This window comes from Lissotriton vulgaris, chromosome 4_1 (assembly GCF_964263255.1).
Source record: "Lissotriton vulgaris chromosome 4_1, aLisVul1.2, whole genome shotgun sequence".
NCBI lineage: Eukaryota > Metazoa > Chordata > Amphibia > Caudata > Salamandridae > Lissotriton > Lissotriton vulgaris.
Window position 1 is genome coordinate 297,659,132 of NC_141691.1, and position 18,754 is coordinate 297,677,885.

The following is an 18,754-nucleotide window of genomic DNA, read 5'->3' on the forward strand; positions in this document are numbered from 1 at the left end:
GTCATCCCAGTAAGCTTCTAGGCCAGTCACATCTTTAAAATCAAGAAAAATCCCTGTAAGCGAGAGTGGGGCACTTGTTCTAAAAGTTTTGGATGTTACCATCTCCCAGTATTTGTCCTTAGGTGGGGGGGGGGGGGGGGGCAATGAAGGTTTGTTTGGGGAGGTCCAGGATGAGTCTGGTTGCAGCGTTCTACATAGTCTGGAGGCTTCTGAGGAGCTAGGTGGAGATGCCAGTGCAGAGGTGACGAGGGCCTGAGTGATGGTCTTTCTGGTATTGGCTGGGATCCATCTTAAGAATCGGCATAGTATGCAAAGTGTGTGGAAGCAGAAGAAGGAGATTGCATTGACTTGTCGTTTCATGGTCAGTTAACTGTTCACAATGGTGCCGAAGTTGTGTACATGGTCAGTTGGTGTGGGCCCGGGTCTGAGTTCTGGAGGGCAACAGTTGTGATTCCATGCAGAAGTGTTCTACCTGAAGACTAGTACTTCATTTTGTCAGAGTTGAGTTGGAGGCAGTTGTCTTTCATCTATTCGGCTATGTTGTTTATGGCAACGAAGAAGTTGGTTTTGGTGTTGGAGGGGTCCTCTGTGAGGGAGAGGATCAGTTAAGTGTCATCAGCATAGGAGATTATGTTGAGTCTGTGGGATCTGACAACATCTGCGTGTGGTACGCCTCATATGATGTCTTTGGGTGTGGATGTGAAGGAAAGCAGTCAGATGCTTTGTGTGCATCCTTTAAGGAAGGAGGTGATCCACTTGAGGGTGTGGTGCTCTATGCTTATGTTGTGGAGTCTGTGTATGAGGGTGTTGTGGGAGACATTGTTAAATGCCGCAATGAGGTTGAAGAGGATCAGAGCCACCATTCCTCACCTGCCGGGGAGTGTTCTGATGTAATCTGTGGCGGAGATCAGTGCAGTCTCAGTTCTGTGGTTGGCACGGAATCCTGATTGTGAGGCGTCCAGTAGGTGGTTTTGTTCCAGGAATTAGGTGAACTGCTGTTTGATGGTTTTCTCAGATTGCTGGGGTCGGCTAGGCTTCTTTAGGAGGGGTATGACATCTTTGTGTTTCCATCCAGCCGGGAAAGTTGCTGTGGAGATCAAAGGTGGCGAGGATGCTGGTGAGCTGCATTTTGATTGGATTCACTTTGAGGTTGTAGAGGTGATGGGGCAGGGGTCAGCGGGTGCCCCAGAGTAGATGGATGACATGATGGCTGAGGTGGATGGGGTGGTGAACAGGGACCAAGTGGAAATAGTTTGGCTTATGTTTGCGGGTTGGTTGAGGTTGTTTGGGTTGAGGGTGGCAGGTTGGAGGTTGGAGGTTGGAGGCTGAAATTGTTATAGATGTTGGTGATCTTGCTGTGGAAGTAGTTTAAGAGGGTGTTGCAGAGTTCTTTGCAGGGGTGGAGAATACTTTTTTGAAGAATTCCTTTCTATGGTTGGCCACTAGTTGATGCGGGTGGTGAGATTGAATGTGGAAGAAGTAAAAGAATGGTCTGAAGAACATAACTGTAGGAAAATAAAAAGAGATGTACATATAATGTGTGATTTCTTTGGTGGATTTGTTTGTGAGTACTTATGAATAATAATTACTAAAACGTACCCGCTGCATGCAAAAAAAAAGTATTTTTGTACATGAAATTCGGATTTAGTGGCAATGTAAAGGCATAAATAGGGCTTAATTGCTTGCAGTATTCTTATACATAGATTTAGGAGTTTTTTATCACCAATATAATATGGGGCCCATTCTTTGACTGTTGCATATTTCGAAGAGTACTCTTGGTTAGCTCTGTAACACCCATAAAAGCCTGACATATACTCCAAATATAGGCATATGCTATATATGCAAATATTACACTTTCAAATCAGAGGAATGGCGAATTCTGCCCTTAGTTGCGGTAGTTGCACTAAGGCCATATTGCTGTTGTCCAGTTTCTTATTCCCACAACATTGAAGCAATGCTGTCTCAAACCTACCATTGGAAACTTTCCACTAAGGTTTATGTTATAGTTTCAATCTTGCAATTACAACCACATTATTGCCTCAATGTATGTATGACTGTGTTATATCTTACAAGCAAATCCATATTCAGAGGTCATGCAATACTAGCCAGAGGAACACAATCGCCTGCTCTTTTGACTTTCATTGAACATCGAGATTAGTCTCATGCATGAAAGCACTTAACATCTCTAACAGAGGTCAGTGTCAAAGCTTGCTTACCAGTAATCTGCATTGTGGACAATTTTGATAACCTGAAGTAGTAGTACTGGTTGACAACACACTGTGAACTTTTAATATGGGAGTAGTTTTCAATATAGGAAAAGACACACCTTTCCAGATTGGCGAACCTATACTCTTCATAAGATTTCTTTTGTTGTCCTGCTTTCAAATACAATAACCACAGGAATTTGCATAGCATGAGAACTTCACAGTTGTACTTTCTACTTTATTTTCTATTGCTTAATCATTTAAAAATATAGTTTCCTTCATTTTAAATGTGCAAATGAATTTTGCATTTATACGGAATTCTTACTTCATAAATATTTCAGTGATAAAGGTTAGTGTATAGATTGTATTTTCTACAGTGAAAAATATTATTCTCTTGCTACAGATACACCATTTCACAGACTGTGTACAGTCATAAAAAAATCTATCATTAGCATGTAACTATTTATTGCACTGGAGATCATCGCCATGTGTCTGTTGTGTAATAGCCTTTCTCTGTTTGAAAACAGCCGCACTCCAATCCAATAAAATATGGGATACTTCCCACACTAAGCCCCAGAAACCAATTTATTGCCGAGTGCTGCAGCAATATCTTTCTTGCATGTCAGGCATTTATCTTCACCAGCCTTGATTAACAGTTATGAGCAGGAGGCCTTCCGCATTAACTTGTAGCGCTGGGTTGTGAACTGTAATGATTTTTTTCTGGTGATCTGCCATGCTTGCTGCTTTTAGTTATTTTTCATTCCAGACGTGGAACTGAGCAGCAGGGCAAGTGGTCATGCAAGTACTGCATGATCTGAAGAGGCCCCTTCTCATGTTTCAGCATTTGTATTTCTGATCCCCGGATATCCATAATGCTAATATGTCTTTTAAAATCCTGTATCTATCAGGGACGCTGAGGAATAAATCAGCACTGATTATTATGCTATTACACCGCCACCAGATTCATGCATACTATTATATATTTAAAATATCACTGCAGCTGTGTTATGTAATTACATCTCTGCAGATCACATGATGGATATCCTACATTATAGTCAGTCGTATTGCAAACCATGCTGCAATTCCTTTTACATCTGTATTCTGGTGGAATGATGTGTTTGTGCGTTAGGTTTGTGATTGTTTAGCAGAAGGGTTGCTGTGTAAGGTAAAGCAGCGAGCTATTGTGTCAATCTTGAAAAATGTATTAATGCATTCAGTTTTTAATATGGGAGCAGCCTATCATAAACAAAGGTTTTGGAGTATCAAGGAAAGAGGATAGAGAGGAACTTTTTGGGAGGAATAAAGCTTATTCAGAGTATTTGGACTTAGGTGAAAATCATATATCGTGTTGGTCAAAACTCTGCTGTCGCTGCGGTCTGGTGCAACGAGGCTCAGCAGTAACGATAAAGGTGTCAGAACAGTTATCCAATTTAGATTGGCAGATCCAATACTATGTGTGGCACAGTTTTTGTCACGAAAGCCCTCCTTATGGAGGCAGCAAGATTTTCACAAAAAAGTAGGCTGGGAAAAAACAGCAGCATCTTAGGGACATGTGAGTATTTAGAATGGACTCCATGTATTGTGGTGAAAAAACTAAGCTCTCACATGTACAATAGTAAATTTTTAATTGGTGACTCTCCGTCTGTTAGTTTATCCTACACTGGCACACACAACCCCTTAGGTACAGAAATCAAAGCCACCCTGCCATTGAAAGATGAGTGAACTATGAGTGTGGCCAGCAGGTTTGATGGAGGAAGGGAGTCGAAAGCAATGACAGATCGAAAGTCCAGCAGTAAAACGTTCAATTAGGCCTTATGTGATCACATCACTTACAATAATCATTATTTTTGCCTTTAAACTTTGCTGTGAGCAAGATGTTTATTAACAAAAAATGTCTTACTTTAGACTCTGAGAAGCTTTTATCCGAAATGAGTGTGTAGTGTTTTTTATAGTACTTGGTATAGGAAGGATGTAAAAATATTAGGCCTAGTCACACAGGCATTTTTGAATACTTAAATAGTGCTCCAGTAGTACTCTATTATGTATACTGAAATGCATTTGTAAGTTGGCCTAGAACATCTAATACAGAAGTGAAATGTGAATATTCAGCAAATATTCAGGTAGAGTTGGAACTTTGGACTTTTACCAATAGCGAGTTGGCTATTTTATGGCTGATTCGTGAAGGAATGTAAGTGTATGTTTTTAGGTACTCCTGTAGTGCTACTTCCTGTACTCATAAATACTTTTTTAAATTTGCCCCCAACATTTTGTATTGCTGTTTAGTAACAGCTCACATCTGGATGGCCTGTAACTGTCTCATTATGAATGTGGACAAAGAGAATGCATTATCATTGGAGTATTACCACAGAATTGACACTTAATCGATTGATTTACCTCTTTAAGGACTCAACTTTCCATTCCTCAAGTAAAAGATATTGGTGCCTTGGTCACAATAACTTGTCTATTTATTTAGACCCATATGTTAGGCTCGTCATGCAACTCGTTTTACTGCTGAAGAACATTCTTTATTTTCTTCCTTCTGAATGCCATGCCCAGGTGGTGGGTGATTTAGTCCTGTGTCATTTAGAATCTGGTCATGATTCCAAGGTTTGGCATCCTCTGCCTGACAATACAACTCCCCGCCTTAGTATCCCCTATTTTCCATCAGGATCCCTCCACCCTGGCTCGACCACTTTCTTGAAGATCTCCCAATGCAGGAAAGAGAAAAGCAGAGGTAGATCTTTCATGAATATGGGTTCTAAACTGTGTAACTCCCTATCTCTTGGCCCGCTACTCACTGCCATCATTTAAGACTTCAAGTCAAAATGTAAATACACATCTTGTTGCCTAATGTATTGTTCAAGGCTTCCCCTATCTCTCCGTGTATCCTTTTTTCCTGTGTTATGATTTCTGAATAGTTCAAGTGCCATGATATCAATGGGTTATTGAGCACTTCATACTTAAATAAATAGATATTATACCTACAATGATCTTTTGCTTTTATTGTTAGTGGCCTCTGACTAGAGAGACACTGTGCTGAGGTTTTGATGAACACATGTCCCATTTTGTTATACTTTTTCTCTCTGTGATGACTTAATAGAGCCTGTAGTTTCTGATTCATGTGATTTGCACATATGTAAGTTGCATAAATTCCACTCTAAAAGGAACGCTACTGTAGAGCAACAGTGCATTTTTTGTTAAAGAGTCAGTATTATGGGTTATAGAATTTGGAGCCCCTGCATGTATTTTTGCACGGACCTCTTAGGATTTCCTGGATAGATTCTAGATTCAGATGTATGAAATCATTGTACGGTGCAAACCCTGAGATTCATAAAATCATAGAGATTGGATTCACAAATTATTCTTTGTTTACAATGTAGTAAACCAATTGTGCAAGCCGGAGAAGCATTTCCGACCAGTAAAATGTGTTTTAGGGACTTTGCAACTTTTACATATCTCAGTTAAGAAGGGACACTTTGGAATTGTGTGTGTCAATGGTTTGTGAACTGAACACACCTGTGTTCGCAAATAATTGAGGAGTTACTGACACTACTAAGGAGGTGATAAGGGCATCTCTCAAAGGGACAGCTTTCCATTTTTCACAGTTTCATAATTGTGGATTGTGTAAGGTAACCTTGATGTGTTCACAAATAAGAAACATTTTTTATAACACTACTGGTTTGTTAAGGATCAGGGACTGTTTTTAACATAGTTTTCCATTTTGGGATGCAGGCACTGGGATTTTGGTCTATCATTCCATGGGGATCACCATACCTGTGTTTGTAACCAGTGATGGGGGTTACAATTAGCAATCAGCCTAATTAATATATTAGCAGGTCATTCTGTGACCCCCTACAACTGGAGATGTGTGCCACAATGTATTTATAAATGTGTTGCATCACAAAATTGGAGCCAGGGAGCAAAAAGTTGGTGCACTATTTGGAATTACTTTTGAGACCTGTGTTATACATCAGGACCCTACTTCTTTGGCCAGGTTGGCATTTCGGTGCTCATGTTCTAGAGGGCCACATTAAAATCAATCATGCTTCCCACTTAATTGCTTAGTTTGAGTCGACCCTTCATTTATTCAGTTCTGCTGGTCGATGTTTGCAGCAACTCTCTATTGGAAATATCTCTAGTCATTAATTCAACTGCTTTAACAACAAATATATTTTTTCTAATATATGTTTGCCTGGATCATAAACTGATTTGAACTACATTTAATTATTTTGATTCTTGTATTCTGTTTATTTGTTGACGATTAAACATGGTGGGCAAAAATAGAACTTAATGCAGTTGCATTTCTTGGATGATGTTTAGTACTGATTCCGTGGTATCTAAAGAAAATCTTTCAGAAGGCTATTTCATGTTTTTTTTCAGATTTAAAAGTCAGTCTACTTTTTATCCCGGGTTTCCACTACCTCCTCCCTGTTCCCCAGATTACTGTTCTGGTGTTTGCTGCATTTGCACCCACTCTGAGGGATTAAACACTGGAATGTAGTGGTTCGTGGTTCACTCACTACTTACTTTATTCTTTAAAAATATGGTTTTGTGATCCCATAGCTTTGAAATAAGAGTCTTTGTGAAATAGTGTACTTTCCTAACTACAACAAGTGAATGTAAGGCTCTTTCTTTATGACCTTACTTGTACAGACATGTTCAGCCAAGAACAATACATCCAGGAAATTCCAAATAAAATGCTTTTTGTTTTGGGGTGTATTGAAATTCATGTTTCTGTGTAATATTTTTTGCTCGAGTGTTGGGAATAAATGTACATCACCAATATGTTATTTCATAGATGCTGAAATAGTTTAACAATGATCTCCTTTAAACAAGCCACCAATCTTGCATAATAAACAATGTATGTAACAGAAGACAGTGAAAATATTACAGCAAATAAGCTCCATAACCAAAGACAACCATTTGGCTAAATAGTGTCTTGTTAACTCCACCAAAACTATTTTAAGAATATAAAATCTAAACATACCTCCATATTGGAAGGATTTATTAGTGGCACGAGTTAACCTTCGTGGAGGAGGCTACTTTTAGGAAAGAAAATTGCCATCTAAGTAGGTGTCACTATAATGCAAATCCCCTATCATTGACATACAAACTATGCCATTGGTTCTTCTTGTACAGTGCGCATATTTATGCTCACTGAATTGATCCAACATTGTTATCAGAAAGAACAAAGAAGTCCTAGTTAGTTAAAATAAGTAGCTTCCTTTGACAAAAAATTATGATATAAAATGAAAATATCGCATTAGTTTTTATAGATCACTTAGGGAATACCACTAGGGCTGCCTCCTAACCACATCTATGTCCCTCCCTTCGTACTGCAAATGAATAAATGCAATATTAGACTGTCTACTGGCACATATATTTTACACATTCAAATACACTAATGCAAGCATACAAGCTCACACAAAATATCACTGTTCCTTTCAATTTCTTTCTAATTTGTGTCTCTTTACTCTTGTCAGTAAACATCACTACCACCTACGTACAGTACCATATTCACCTATCTCTCGCACTTGTTTCTAAAATTTTGCATTGTGCCAATTGATGTAGAATTAAACATTGTACAAAGAGCACTACTTAGAGCACCATTTAAGTCTCCATCTACAGATGTTTTCTTTCCTTTCTAGAACTTGTATTTTTTTTCTGACATTATCAATTTATAGTTTATAGTAATGCATTAGATTTTCTATATTCAGCTCTAATTTCAGTATCATTTTATGTGGTAACCACAGTTTTGGATGACGCTCCCCCTGGCACACAGGAGTACATTATGTTACGGCAAGATTCCATCCAGTCTGCGGAATTAAAGAAAAAAGAGTCCCCCTTTCGTGCTAAGTGTCACGAAATCTTCTGCTGCCCTCTGAAGCAAGTGCACCTCAAAGAACACACAGAACCAGAAGGTTTGTGCACCCCGGATCCATGTCTTGTTTGTTCTTCTTTTAGTGTACGTGTCCCCATGGTGTGCGGTGTGGTTTTCAGCCTGTGTCAGTATAGTGCTAGCGACACAGGGACCGGAATGCACTTCATAGCCCCCTGCTTGCCTGCATCAATGTCTTATACGATTGAACATGGGACACGTATCATAGTAAAGCATGTACAGCAGAACCGGAAATGACTTGGCTGTCTAACCCAAACTCTAGCTTGATGACTGCAGTTGACATCGTTGCCTTTGCCTATTGGCTGCAAAGTTGCTTGCTACTCTGAACAGCATCATCCCTTACCATTTTTCCCCAATGTTTCAAAACCTGCACTATGCTAAGGAATGGCAATACTAGGAGATTCGCTCCCACCTACGTTTAAAGCTCAAGCATACGGCTACAAAATGGCCACGAGAGCTATCATTCAGTGGAATCTGAGAATGTACATAATGCACGTTGGGATGCATCTGGCGTCAAGAACTTGCATGCGCATTTGAAATTCTGACTCTTTTCCTTTGCAGATGCCATAAAGGTTTGGAAGACATTTATACTGATAAAAAGATAAGACTGTAAATGAAATGTACTGAATTGCATAATATTTGATTACCGATACCTTCATCATTTAGTATTTTTGTTAATTAACATGTTAAATCTAGAAAATTCTAATAAAATATTCTCTTGGAAAACATGTTTATAAATGCACATTTGTCAAATCGCCAATAACGATTTCACTGTCATTCGCATTGTATCGCTGTTCTTTTTTTAGCTATTTACCAAGAGGTCAATTTCTAATTATTTTTCTGTGAGTGTGTTTTGCTTCCTGCTCTTGTCTTATATGAGTATTCCTCAGTTTTTTGGCGATGTTCACAAAGCATTTGCTGTGCTAGTTGTGTCTTACACTAAACGTGGGTGTGACCTGTTCATGAATTTCTAGGAGTAATAGACAGCAGCTCACAGAAAAACAGAGTGAATTAGGTCCACAAATAAACTTGTCTTACTCCTGGGAACTTATGAGTAAGTCACATGTAAGTTTAAAGTAAGGCACGACTATTCACAGATAAAGTTGTATTAATCAGGGATGAAAATTCCGGAGTAATCCACACATAGGACAGGAGTAAAATAGGAAGAATCATTTAACACGCGTTGTGCTTCTGACCGAATGACAGCAAATGGGTTGGTAGCACGTTGGAGTGGATTGTTGCATAGCAGGCAAGGTCATTGTGCAGCACAGCAACTATTGTGTACACATCAGGTTATTTCTTACCATGTCAGAAGAACCAGAAGATTGCAAGTAGTTTTCAGCGATGGATGGAGGAATATTCTTGTTTTTTTGCAGATGGTTGTATTGTTATAAATATAATTCCATTTAATGCAACGTTATAATGATTACACATTACTGTTATACAAGGACTTCCAAGTTATGAAGTAGATCAAATAGGATGCTAGATAAAAGCACACTTGTGCTGACATGGCCTGTGTTATTGATTGCAAGTGAATCTCTGTTCTGACACGACTGGAAATTGGTTCCTATTTTAAGACTTAGTGAATTTATTGATTTTTCGTTGAATATGTTACATGTTAAGGTATGGAATGCTTTCCATACTTTAGAGTGATTTTGAAACACACATTGAGGGAGCTTTATCAAGGCCTAGTCGCATAGCTGGATTGCACAATTTGCATGATAGGTTTATGACACGTGTCTGGCACTGACTGATGATACATACCTGTTGTGTATTGGAGTCTGCATCCAACATCATGCATTGTTCCCAGGCATCCTTGTGGTGGTAGGACAGCAGCCTATTGATGTAGGCATGCTCTATGACATCAACCCACTGTTGCACATTAGAGGCTGCTTACCGGTTTCATTTTTAAACCTAATTAGTTGAAATGGAAAAAAGTACGATAATCTCAGGAAATTGTGCTTCAAGGATAGAGGAGATGCACATACAGAAATCAGAATGTACGTAATTTGTCATCTGACAAAGGTCCAGTTGAAGTTGATGACATGGTGGGTGCATGTGCATGCTAACCACAATGTGGCGGAGGGACATTTATTATGTATGTATTCCGTATGTGTGAACTTTACATTCTGTAGAAGCAGCAGGACTTGTGTAGGTGCAGTTTGCAAATCCATGCACACACAAACTGAGCACATTATCGAACTTTGAACTGCAAAACGCTTTGAACGTGCCTCAGTATTTTTTATAAGTGCTTACCAATACTTTTTGTGTTGACCAGACGTAGTGAGCTTATACACTTGCATTTCTTGTTTCTAGTAATGCAAACAGTCCTGACGTTGAGAGTAGCTTAAAGCAAATGTATTTCAGAATTGAGTTGTTACTAAGTACAACTAACAACCTTTGGTTTAGCTGGACAATAGTTGTGTAAAAATGTACTAATGCTGTGAATAAATGAACCAATTTAAACTTCTGGAGTTCAGGGCCCATCATCAAGGTCAATAAACCATTTACACGATCATTTTGATGAAAAGGCAAATCGATAGTTAACTGAGTAAATGTGGAATGGTAGCAAAACCCCTCTGTGTGCCCTTGAAGGTTAAACAAAGCAATCGCTTATGCTTCAATTTATTAGTGTATTAAATGAAATCATAGAGTATCCCCATTTTGTAGGTCGAGCTGACCTGCATTCAATGTGAAAGCATTGATTGCTGTCAGCAAGACAACTATTGTTACCCGTATTTGGGAATGTGGACACGAGAGGTGCACAAGCGCAGATTTCACCTTGTGGGCGCGCACGACGCCGTGCCCCTCTCGTGCCTCATTCCCATGCGCAAACACAGCCACACTGATGCATGCGCACACACATTCCCACGCGCACACACGCATCCCCTTCCTCCCCTCCCCACACACGCGGGGCTTACATACACACACAAACGCGCACACACACACCCTCCCAACCCCACTCATCGGGCACACGCAGGGCTTCCATCATTGTTAGAGATGGTGGGGGGCTGTGCATAGCTGCGGGTGGATGGAGGGCGGCACGTCTCAAAGCAGAGCGTCGGTCTGATGTATTAGGCTCTCACCCAATTGTCACTCTGGGTTTGTTGCCTATGTCATTCCCGGTATGCCTTGCTCGTTTGTTATGGCTAGTTACATTTTTGCACTAGACAATAGTCTCTGATAACGCACGTTTGGTGATCACTGCATTTTCTTTACTTGCTTAATACTGAATGATGATATCAGTTATTTATTAATGATTAAATAGTTGTACTTAATGTGCCCCTACCCAATAGTACTTGTTTTTGAATGTCGTGAATTTGTTTTATATTACTCGTCTAGCCTATATTTCCTGACACAGAAACGTTTCCCCGCTCAACACACATCACACTTAAGGCTACAACATCCTGTGTGATTATGTCCGCTCCATGCAGAACAAAAAAAACACCAAAATAATAAATAAACAATCATTATAAAAATAGTCAGTGAGGCTTGAGCCGACGCAGCCTACGGGCACCGGGCACCGCTGTGCAGGCATATTAGGAGAGTTTAGAGCTTGTGTGGGAATCCCGCATAACGCTGTGCACACGCACACTTCTTGGAGGCCAGAAACTCTGAATGGCAGGGCCCGACCCTGCCACCAAGCACTGCTGTGCTGTTTATAGGCACGTATACCAACCCCAGGAAAGCACCATCTGAAAACTATTTTAGGGACATAGCTGGAAAAACAGGGCTGATGAGGTTTCAAGGACAGGTGACAACCCCTATAAGCACATGCACTGCAAACATGCCCCCAGCATGGGGGCGCGGACTACGTGACCGGGAACCTAAACACAGAGACACACCCGTGTTTTTTGAGAAGGCGGTTTGACCTCCCCAGGGCAAATATGTATTTTAAGTTTTGAATAGTTCCTCCAGCCCGATTCCTGTCAGGAGAGGGGCAGAGTACACGTTGCAAGGTCATTTCCTGTAGGGAAACAAACTGCCTTGAGCCGGGCGGAGCTCGCAGAGTAACGCGTGAGTGCAGCTAAATGAGGAGTGGGTTGTATACATCACGTTCGCTGATCTGAATATAGCACATCGTAGGAGCGGCCTATCCATAGGGTAAGAGGGGACTTTAGCAAACTGATGTTTGCACGAGCTTTAAATATCCCCAGCGTGAATCTGCTGTGTTATTTTTTTCACAACTGCAGACAATAACGTTGTAACAATCCATAAGATTGCTGATATCACAAACACTGCAAATGACAGGAGCATAAAACAGGCATTTGGAATTTACTCCAATATTGGGGAGGCAACTGTATCCCTCCCCACCCGCCCCCGAAAAGTTATTGTTTTTTTCCAAGAATGCATAAAAGCCGTTTTCTGCAAGTACATTTTCAGCTCCTAAAATAGTGATTAAATCACGTTTTACACTAAATTTAATTCACTTGTACTGGATAAAGGCGCACCAACCGGCATCTTCAGGAAATTTTAGGTTAAGTTTCACCAAATATGGAGTCATATTTAAAAAAAAAAACTCAATGTTCTCACACATAGATCCCTTCGATCTGTTATAGACTCCTAACTCCATCCCATCTTGTGCATATGATTAAATGTGGGCCTACTGAAATGGACGCACGATTTTAGATTGCTCCGCCCACTATTTGAGACTTTAAGAAAAGAAGAAAAAAAAAAGAATATTGACACAAGAAGTGCTAGATACCAAATGTATCTTCTTCACATGAACATTGAGATAAAGAAGATCCGACATGGTAAACGTCCCAGATATTCAAACAAAGGAAAACATGGCAAATTGGGTCTTGGAATTGTGAGAATTGTTAAACTTTTCCACGGGGCAGTGAGGGGTCAAGACACTTGTATGAAGATACAGGGGAGGGCGTACAAAGCATAAAGGTGGAGGATTCAAAGCCGGCACTACACAGAAGAGCCCGACGACCTGCTGATCACAGCGCAGGAAATATGCCATGGTATATGGGGAATTGTCTTAAATAAAGCCACAGGCTCAATAAAGTCTCTGCCGATGTGTACCAGAGCTAGATAGGTATCTGGAGCTAATATGTTTCACGTAAATACAACACATATTGCATTACAAATGCTATAGGTGTCACATTGGCGAAAGTTATAACTATTGGCATTGTAAATGACAAAGCTAATAATTTCGCTACTTTAAAAAACAAAACATAAATAAAAAATGTGTCATTTACCATACCAATAGCTCAAACTTTCCTAATGCGAGACCTATTGCATTGCAAATGCTTGCTAAAATTGCCTTAATTACATTTTCTGCATATTATTATCACATATTCTTGACACCACGTGCAACAGACCACCACAATACGTGCATCGCCCACCATAGTTGCACAACAAAGTTCATTAACAGCTCTACAAAGCATTGGCATGCATAGCTGTTGCAGAGATTTGTACTTGGTTCACCTAAAGTACTATGTACAGTGTAAGTATTTTGACATGCTGTTTGCTGCAGGTTTTCGAATCCATGACTGTTCCTATAACAACAAAAAACATGTTAGCAGCCCCCAAATGTTTTTGGTCCATGTCTTAGAATGTACAGTGTTACTATACACAAACATACTTTCATTACAATATATCATATCCTGAAGCCACGCAGTACATTTATTGGGTTTAAAACCCGTCCAGAGTATTGTCACTCACGTCTTAGCTGTGAGGATGGCCTTGCCCTCAAATTCAGCCATTTGTTCAGTAACATTCTTAATAGCTTCGTAAAGAGCCATCTCAGGCCCCAGAGGATGGAGGTTTAAAGTTGGCACTCAGGCCTAGGGGCCTAGAAATAATAATGCCAACTAGCTTTGTTGTGGTTAGTGGGGATAACTCACAGCTGCCTATATTTTTATACTCAGTACATCACATCGGGGCAAACCACTGGTCGTGGTTGGCAGGTTAGGACACCTCTACACCCCCTGTCTGCGGGGTCAGTGGAACACTACATTCCTCCTCAACTTTCACAAAAAACCAAAACTGCATAAACTACATAACATGTCACATAATCATTTCATCGAATAGTGTGCCAACAACATCATTTATTACTAGAGATCATCCTGTTACCAGTCCGCCAACAGCCGCCTGGTAGCTCGGAATCTTCACACCAGGAACTCCGCCAGGCAGGACGGTGAAGCGGGGTTGCTTCTCAGATCATATTTTGAATAGTTATTACGACCTGAGCAGATGGGAATCTGGGAACCAGTGTCCTCGTTTTTGCGTGGCACTCCAAGAGTCGCATCAGAGAGTCAAGACCTGGTGTCGTGTGATGGTGACTCTCCTGGGGGATCGTTCTGGAGAGTGATCAGAAATTCCGGGACATTGTCTTCTTCACTGAAATAGGCGTCCTCCTCGTGATTATGATGGGCTCCCGTGTTTTCATAGACCTTCTTAAAGAAAGAAACATTGCAAGTGACTTCTTCTCCCCCTTGGCGAGTGGTGACCATAGTTCCCTTCCGACTTGTCACTCTCCACTATCTGCATGTTGAAGGGAAGACGGAACTTGCTGCCTCTTACATAGACCAAGTCACACTTGCTAATAGATGATGTCCTGGCATTTCTTCTAACACTGGACTAGTCATTGGTGTCGCCTTTGGTTTGAGCGCCATGGTGTCATCAATAGGTTCAGGAGTTCAGGTTGGGTGATGGGGAACAGTTCTGCACAATTCACCCCATGCCGAATGTAGTTTGCCCAAGGGAGAGGAGTTGGCCTAACGGCTAGGGAGGTTGACCTCGAATCTGGGGAACTGGGTTCAAATCTCAGCAGTGACGCTGAACATCCTGTGATTCTGGGCAAGTCACTTAATCTCCCACTGCCTAACAAAAATGAATCTGTCCTAATGTAATGTAACTGGTGCCTTGTAAAGCACTCTGATACCCGTTACCTTTGGGTCAAGTTTGTGCTATATAAAACTCTGTAAAAAAAAAAATATATATATATGCCTGTGTGTCTTGTAGCATTCCTGGTAGTCACATGGGCATCATCCGATGCTGCAGGCATTCATCACTTTTCGTGGCATCTGTAAGCAACTCCAACTCCATGAGAGGTGGGCAAGATCTCTCTGTCACTAGCCTCAGATAGGCTTTGGTGACTGCAGCTTCTTCTATCTCCTCAGATGTGGCTCTCTGAGGGTGCCGGGATAAGTGTTTCACCAGATTGTATGAACCTGGTTGATATTCGAGTCTACAGTCATAGACCTGAAATTGGAGGAGCCACTTTTCCTTGCGTGAAAGTGGTTTGGAAGAGAATCCTTGGGAAAGGGGTATGATCGGAGGGCAGGTAGCTATAGATATAAATGCAGACACTTCGGCATGCTCAGTGTATTGCTACAGCTTCCTGCTTGATCTAACAGTAGCGTCTCTCTGCCTCAGTCTTTTTTTTTTTATAAAAGCCATTTACTGAAGAATAGCATTCTACGCCAATTGGCTCCCCTTAATACAGTAAAGTTAAGTCTATTAATGTTCTTCCAGATAGTTGGAGATAACACTTGATTTTCCTGTCTCTGCCATTTACTAATTGCTTTAAGACTTAAATATCCCTCCCTGCTCGGAATTAAGCAATGCTTCCACTCCCCAGGTTTCCTCTCCCGTGAGTGCACAAAAAGGTAATTAAATAATTGAGTAGGAGAACTAATCAGTGTGGGATCCATTTGTCCCAAAATCAAAAAAATCAAATTAAATGAACCTATCAATAAAAAATTCCCCTGAATTAGGGATGCATGTCTGTCAGGGTTATCCATGATTATTATTATTGTTATTGCATTTCTTATATAGCGCCAGAATCAACCCCCGAAGGGGTATCTCCGCGCTTGCCTTGGGAACCCATCCTGGTTTTTCCCTGACAAAGTCCTTTAACATGATAAACTCTGCCTGCTGCCAATTTTCTACTATCTCTGGACGTATTTCAATCCCTATGATCGAAAATACACTATTTAAGGGGGTGGCTAAATTAAAGTAGGAAGGGAGTATCTTTTAAGCATTGCAGAGCGCCTCTTAAAAAAACTATTTAATGTCTTGTAGCAAACAAATTTAGGTGATTTAAATACCTGAAGTCGTGAGGGTATCTGAATCTCGAGGCAGATTAGATCAAAGAAAAAATTTATAAATAACTTCTGACTATGAATTTGATCTTTAAATCTTGCTAAATATTGTGCAAAATATGCATTATAATAATCCTTAAGATTTGGTAGGGCAAGGCCGCCTAGCTCCTTATCTTCATACAGAGTACCTATTGCTATCCGAGGTGACTTTTTGGCCCAGACAAATGCAGAAAACAAGGATTCTGCTTTAGAAAAAAAAGATCCGGGTAAAAAGCAAGAAATAGTGGAAAGTAAAAAGTTAAATAAGGGGAAAACAGACATTTTTATTAACGCAGCCTGGCCAAGAATAGTTAATGGCAATGGATTCCATCGTGCGAGCATCGATCGAACCTTCTGAAGAAGAGGATCAAATTTTTACATATACAGGTCTTTAACTAACGGGGGGAAAAAAAACCCTAGATATCTTTTAGGTCTGTTATTAATGCAGCTACTTATATCAGAATGAAGTTCTGGGTCTATACCCCCACAAACCAACATTTCTGTTTTCTTTTTATTAATCCGATACCCCCCTAGAGCCTCGAATTCTTCAAAAATCTTTAGAGCATGTATTTGAGATTGCATATCGGGTTTAATTAACAGCATTATATCGTCGGCGTATAATTACATTTTAGCCATGGAAGTAACGGGGGGAGAAATATTGACACAATTCCTAATTGCGGTTGCTAAAGGTTCGATTAAGAATGCAAATAGAGTAGGAGACGCTTAACTACCACTGATCCCACCGAAGCTGCATTAATAATGATATTAGCTTGGGCACCTGTGTAAAGACTCTGAATCAGATTTGTGATTTTCTCTGGGATCCCAAAATGCTGTAAAATAATAAAAAGTGCCCCCCAGACCACCAAATCAAAGGCTTTTTCGGCATCAATTACAAAATTAACGCAAGTACCCCTCGTGTTTCAAAATAATCTAAAGCCTCAATCAAAAAATGTGTGTTAGTCATCAATTGTCGACCAGCTATAAAGCCGTTTTGATCTGGGTGAATCAAAACGGCAGAGATGGAATTAAAACGTATGGATAATAGTTTTGTAGTAATTTTATAGTCCGAATTTAATAATGTGATGGGTCTGTATGAATTCGGGTCTTTGGGTTCTTTGCCCTTTTTTAGAAAGCTTACCACAGTTCCTTCCAGAAACGAGTCAGGAATTGAACCTCCTTCCAACATAGAATTAAATAGTTGCAGAAATAAATCGGAAAAAACTCAGCGGGAAACCCATCAGGCCCACAAGCCTTACCCATTGGAAGATCTTTCACCACCAGCTCTACTTCCTCCCTAGTGAATGGTTTGACCATTGTAAATTGATCTATTGGGGAAAGAGCGGGCAGTGTATATTTACCTAAAATATTTAGTAGCTTTTGTCGATCTATATTAGGTTGTCTACTATAGATCTTATTGTAATGAGAAAACATTATCCTCCCTATCTCAGCCAACACAGATGTCTCTATATAAGTGTCGGGGGATTTTAGAGAATGAATCAGATTTGCGGCAGCTTGCTCTCTAGCCTGCCAGGCCAGGAATTTACCAGTAAAATTGCTTTCCTTGTAATTTTTTTGCGATAACCTAAGAAAAATCTCTTCGCTTTGAGTGAAAAAGTATTGGCTAAGTTCCCTCTTGGCTTCATTTAATTGTTCCTGCACAGTACTTCCGCGATTCTGCTGCCTAAGTTCAGTTAAGACCTGTATTTTTTGTTGAAGTGATTTATTTCTATTTCTGACAGCTAACAAATCTGCAGCATCTTTCCCGATAATTATGCCCCAATAAAAGCCTTCAAGGATTCCCAAACAAAATTAAGAAGAGCTGTTTCAATATTGCGAGCAATAAAGTCAGAAATTTCTAGTTTAACTGATGCCACCCATGCATCATCATGTAAATACTTTTTATTGAACACTCATCGCTTGGGGACTCTTATATTATCCACCAGGGCCAGTTCAATAACTAGCATTGCATGAACAGAGAACCCGTTATGCAAAATCTTCTGATAGCAGAAAATAAGTTGTCGTGAAACAAGAAAGAAATCGATGCGGGAAGAGGACTTGAATCTGCATGACCATCAGGTATATTCTTTTTTTGTTGAATTTTGAGTTCGCCAAGGGTCACAAAGTTCAAGTGTTGTCATATTATTATTAATAGATCTGAGTGATTTAGGTTTAGGCTGTTTTTTCAAATGGGTAGTTGAGTCCAACTTTAAATTCATTGCAATATTAAAATCACCACCAATAATGATATCTCCTCCCACCATCAATAGAGATTGAAATAAATCCTCATACATCTCCGATTTATCCTCCACTGGGGCATAAAAACTGACAAAGGTGATGTGCCTTTGTCTAATATTAATTTTACATGTGGCCCAGCACCAACGGCCAGAACCACCTTGCTCCATGTGAATAATCTCAGCGTGTAGATTCTTATTTAGAAAAAGCGCGACACCTCGCTGGGACTCAGAGAACGAGGAGAAGCCTCAATATGAGGACCATGCTTCAAACATGGAAAACTCCTCAATATTTGTAGTCTGAATATGAGTCTCTTGTAACAG

General features: G+C 40.2%; 1 protein-coding gene across 9 annotated transcripts in view; it reads left to right on the forward strand.

Moving 5' to 3' along the window:
• FGF13 (fibroblast growth factor 13) overlaps window positions 1-18,754 on the forward strand; it is a 1,000,232-nt gene that overhangs the window by 401,372 nt on the left and 580,106 nt on the right. For 6 of the 9 annotated variants that reach the window (XM_086918621.1, XM_086918625.1, XM_086918620.1 and 3 more), the window contains one exon: window positions 7,958-8,125. The exons of the other annotated variants lie outside the window; for them this stretch is intronic. In XM_086918621.1, the coding sequence (XP_086774747.1) occupies window positions 7,958-8,125 (168 nt within the window). The remainder of the gene's footprint in view (window positions 1-7,957; window positions 8,126-18,754) is intronic. 9 annotated transcript variants of the gene reach the window in all.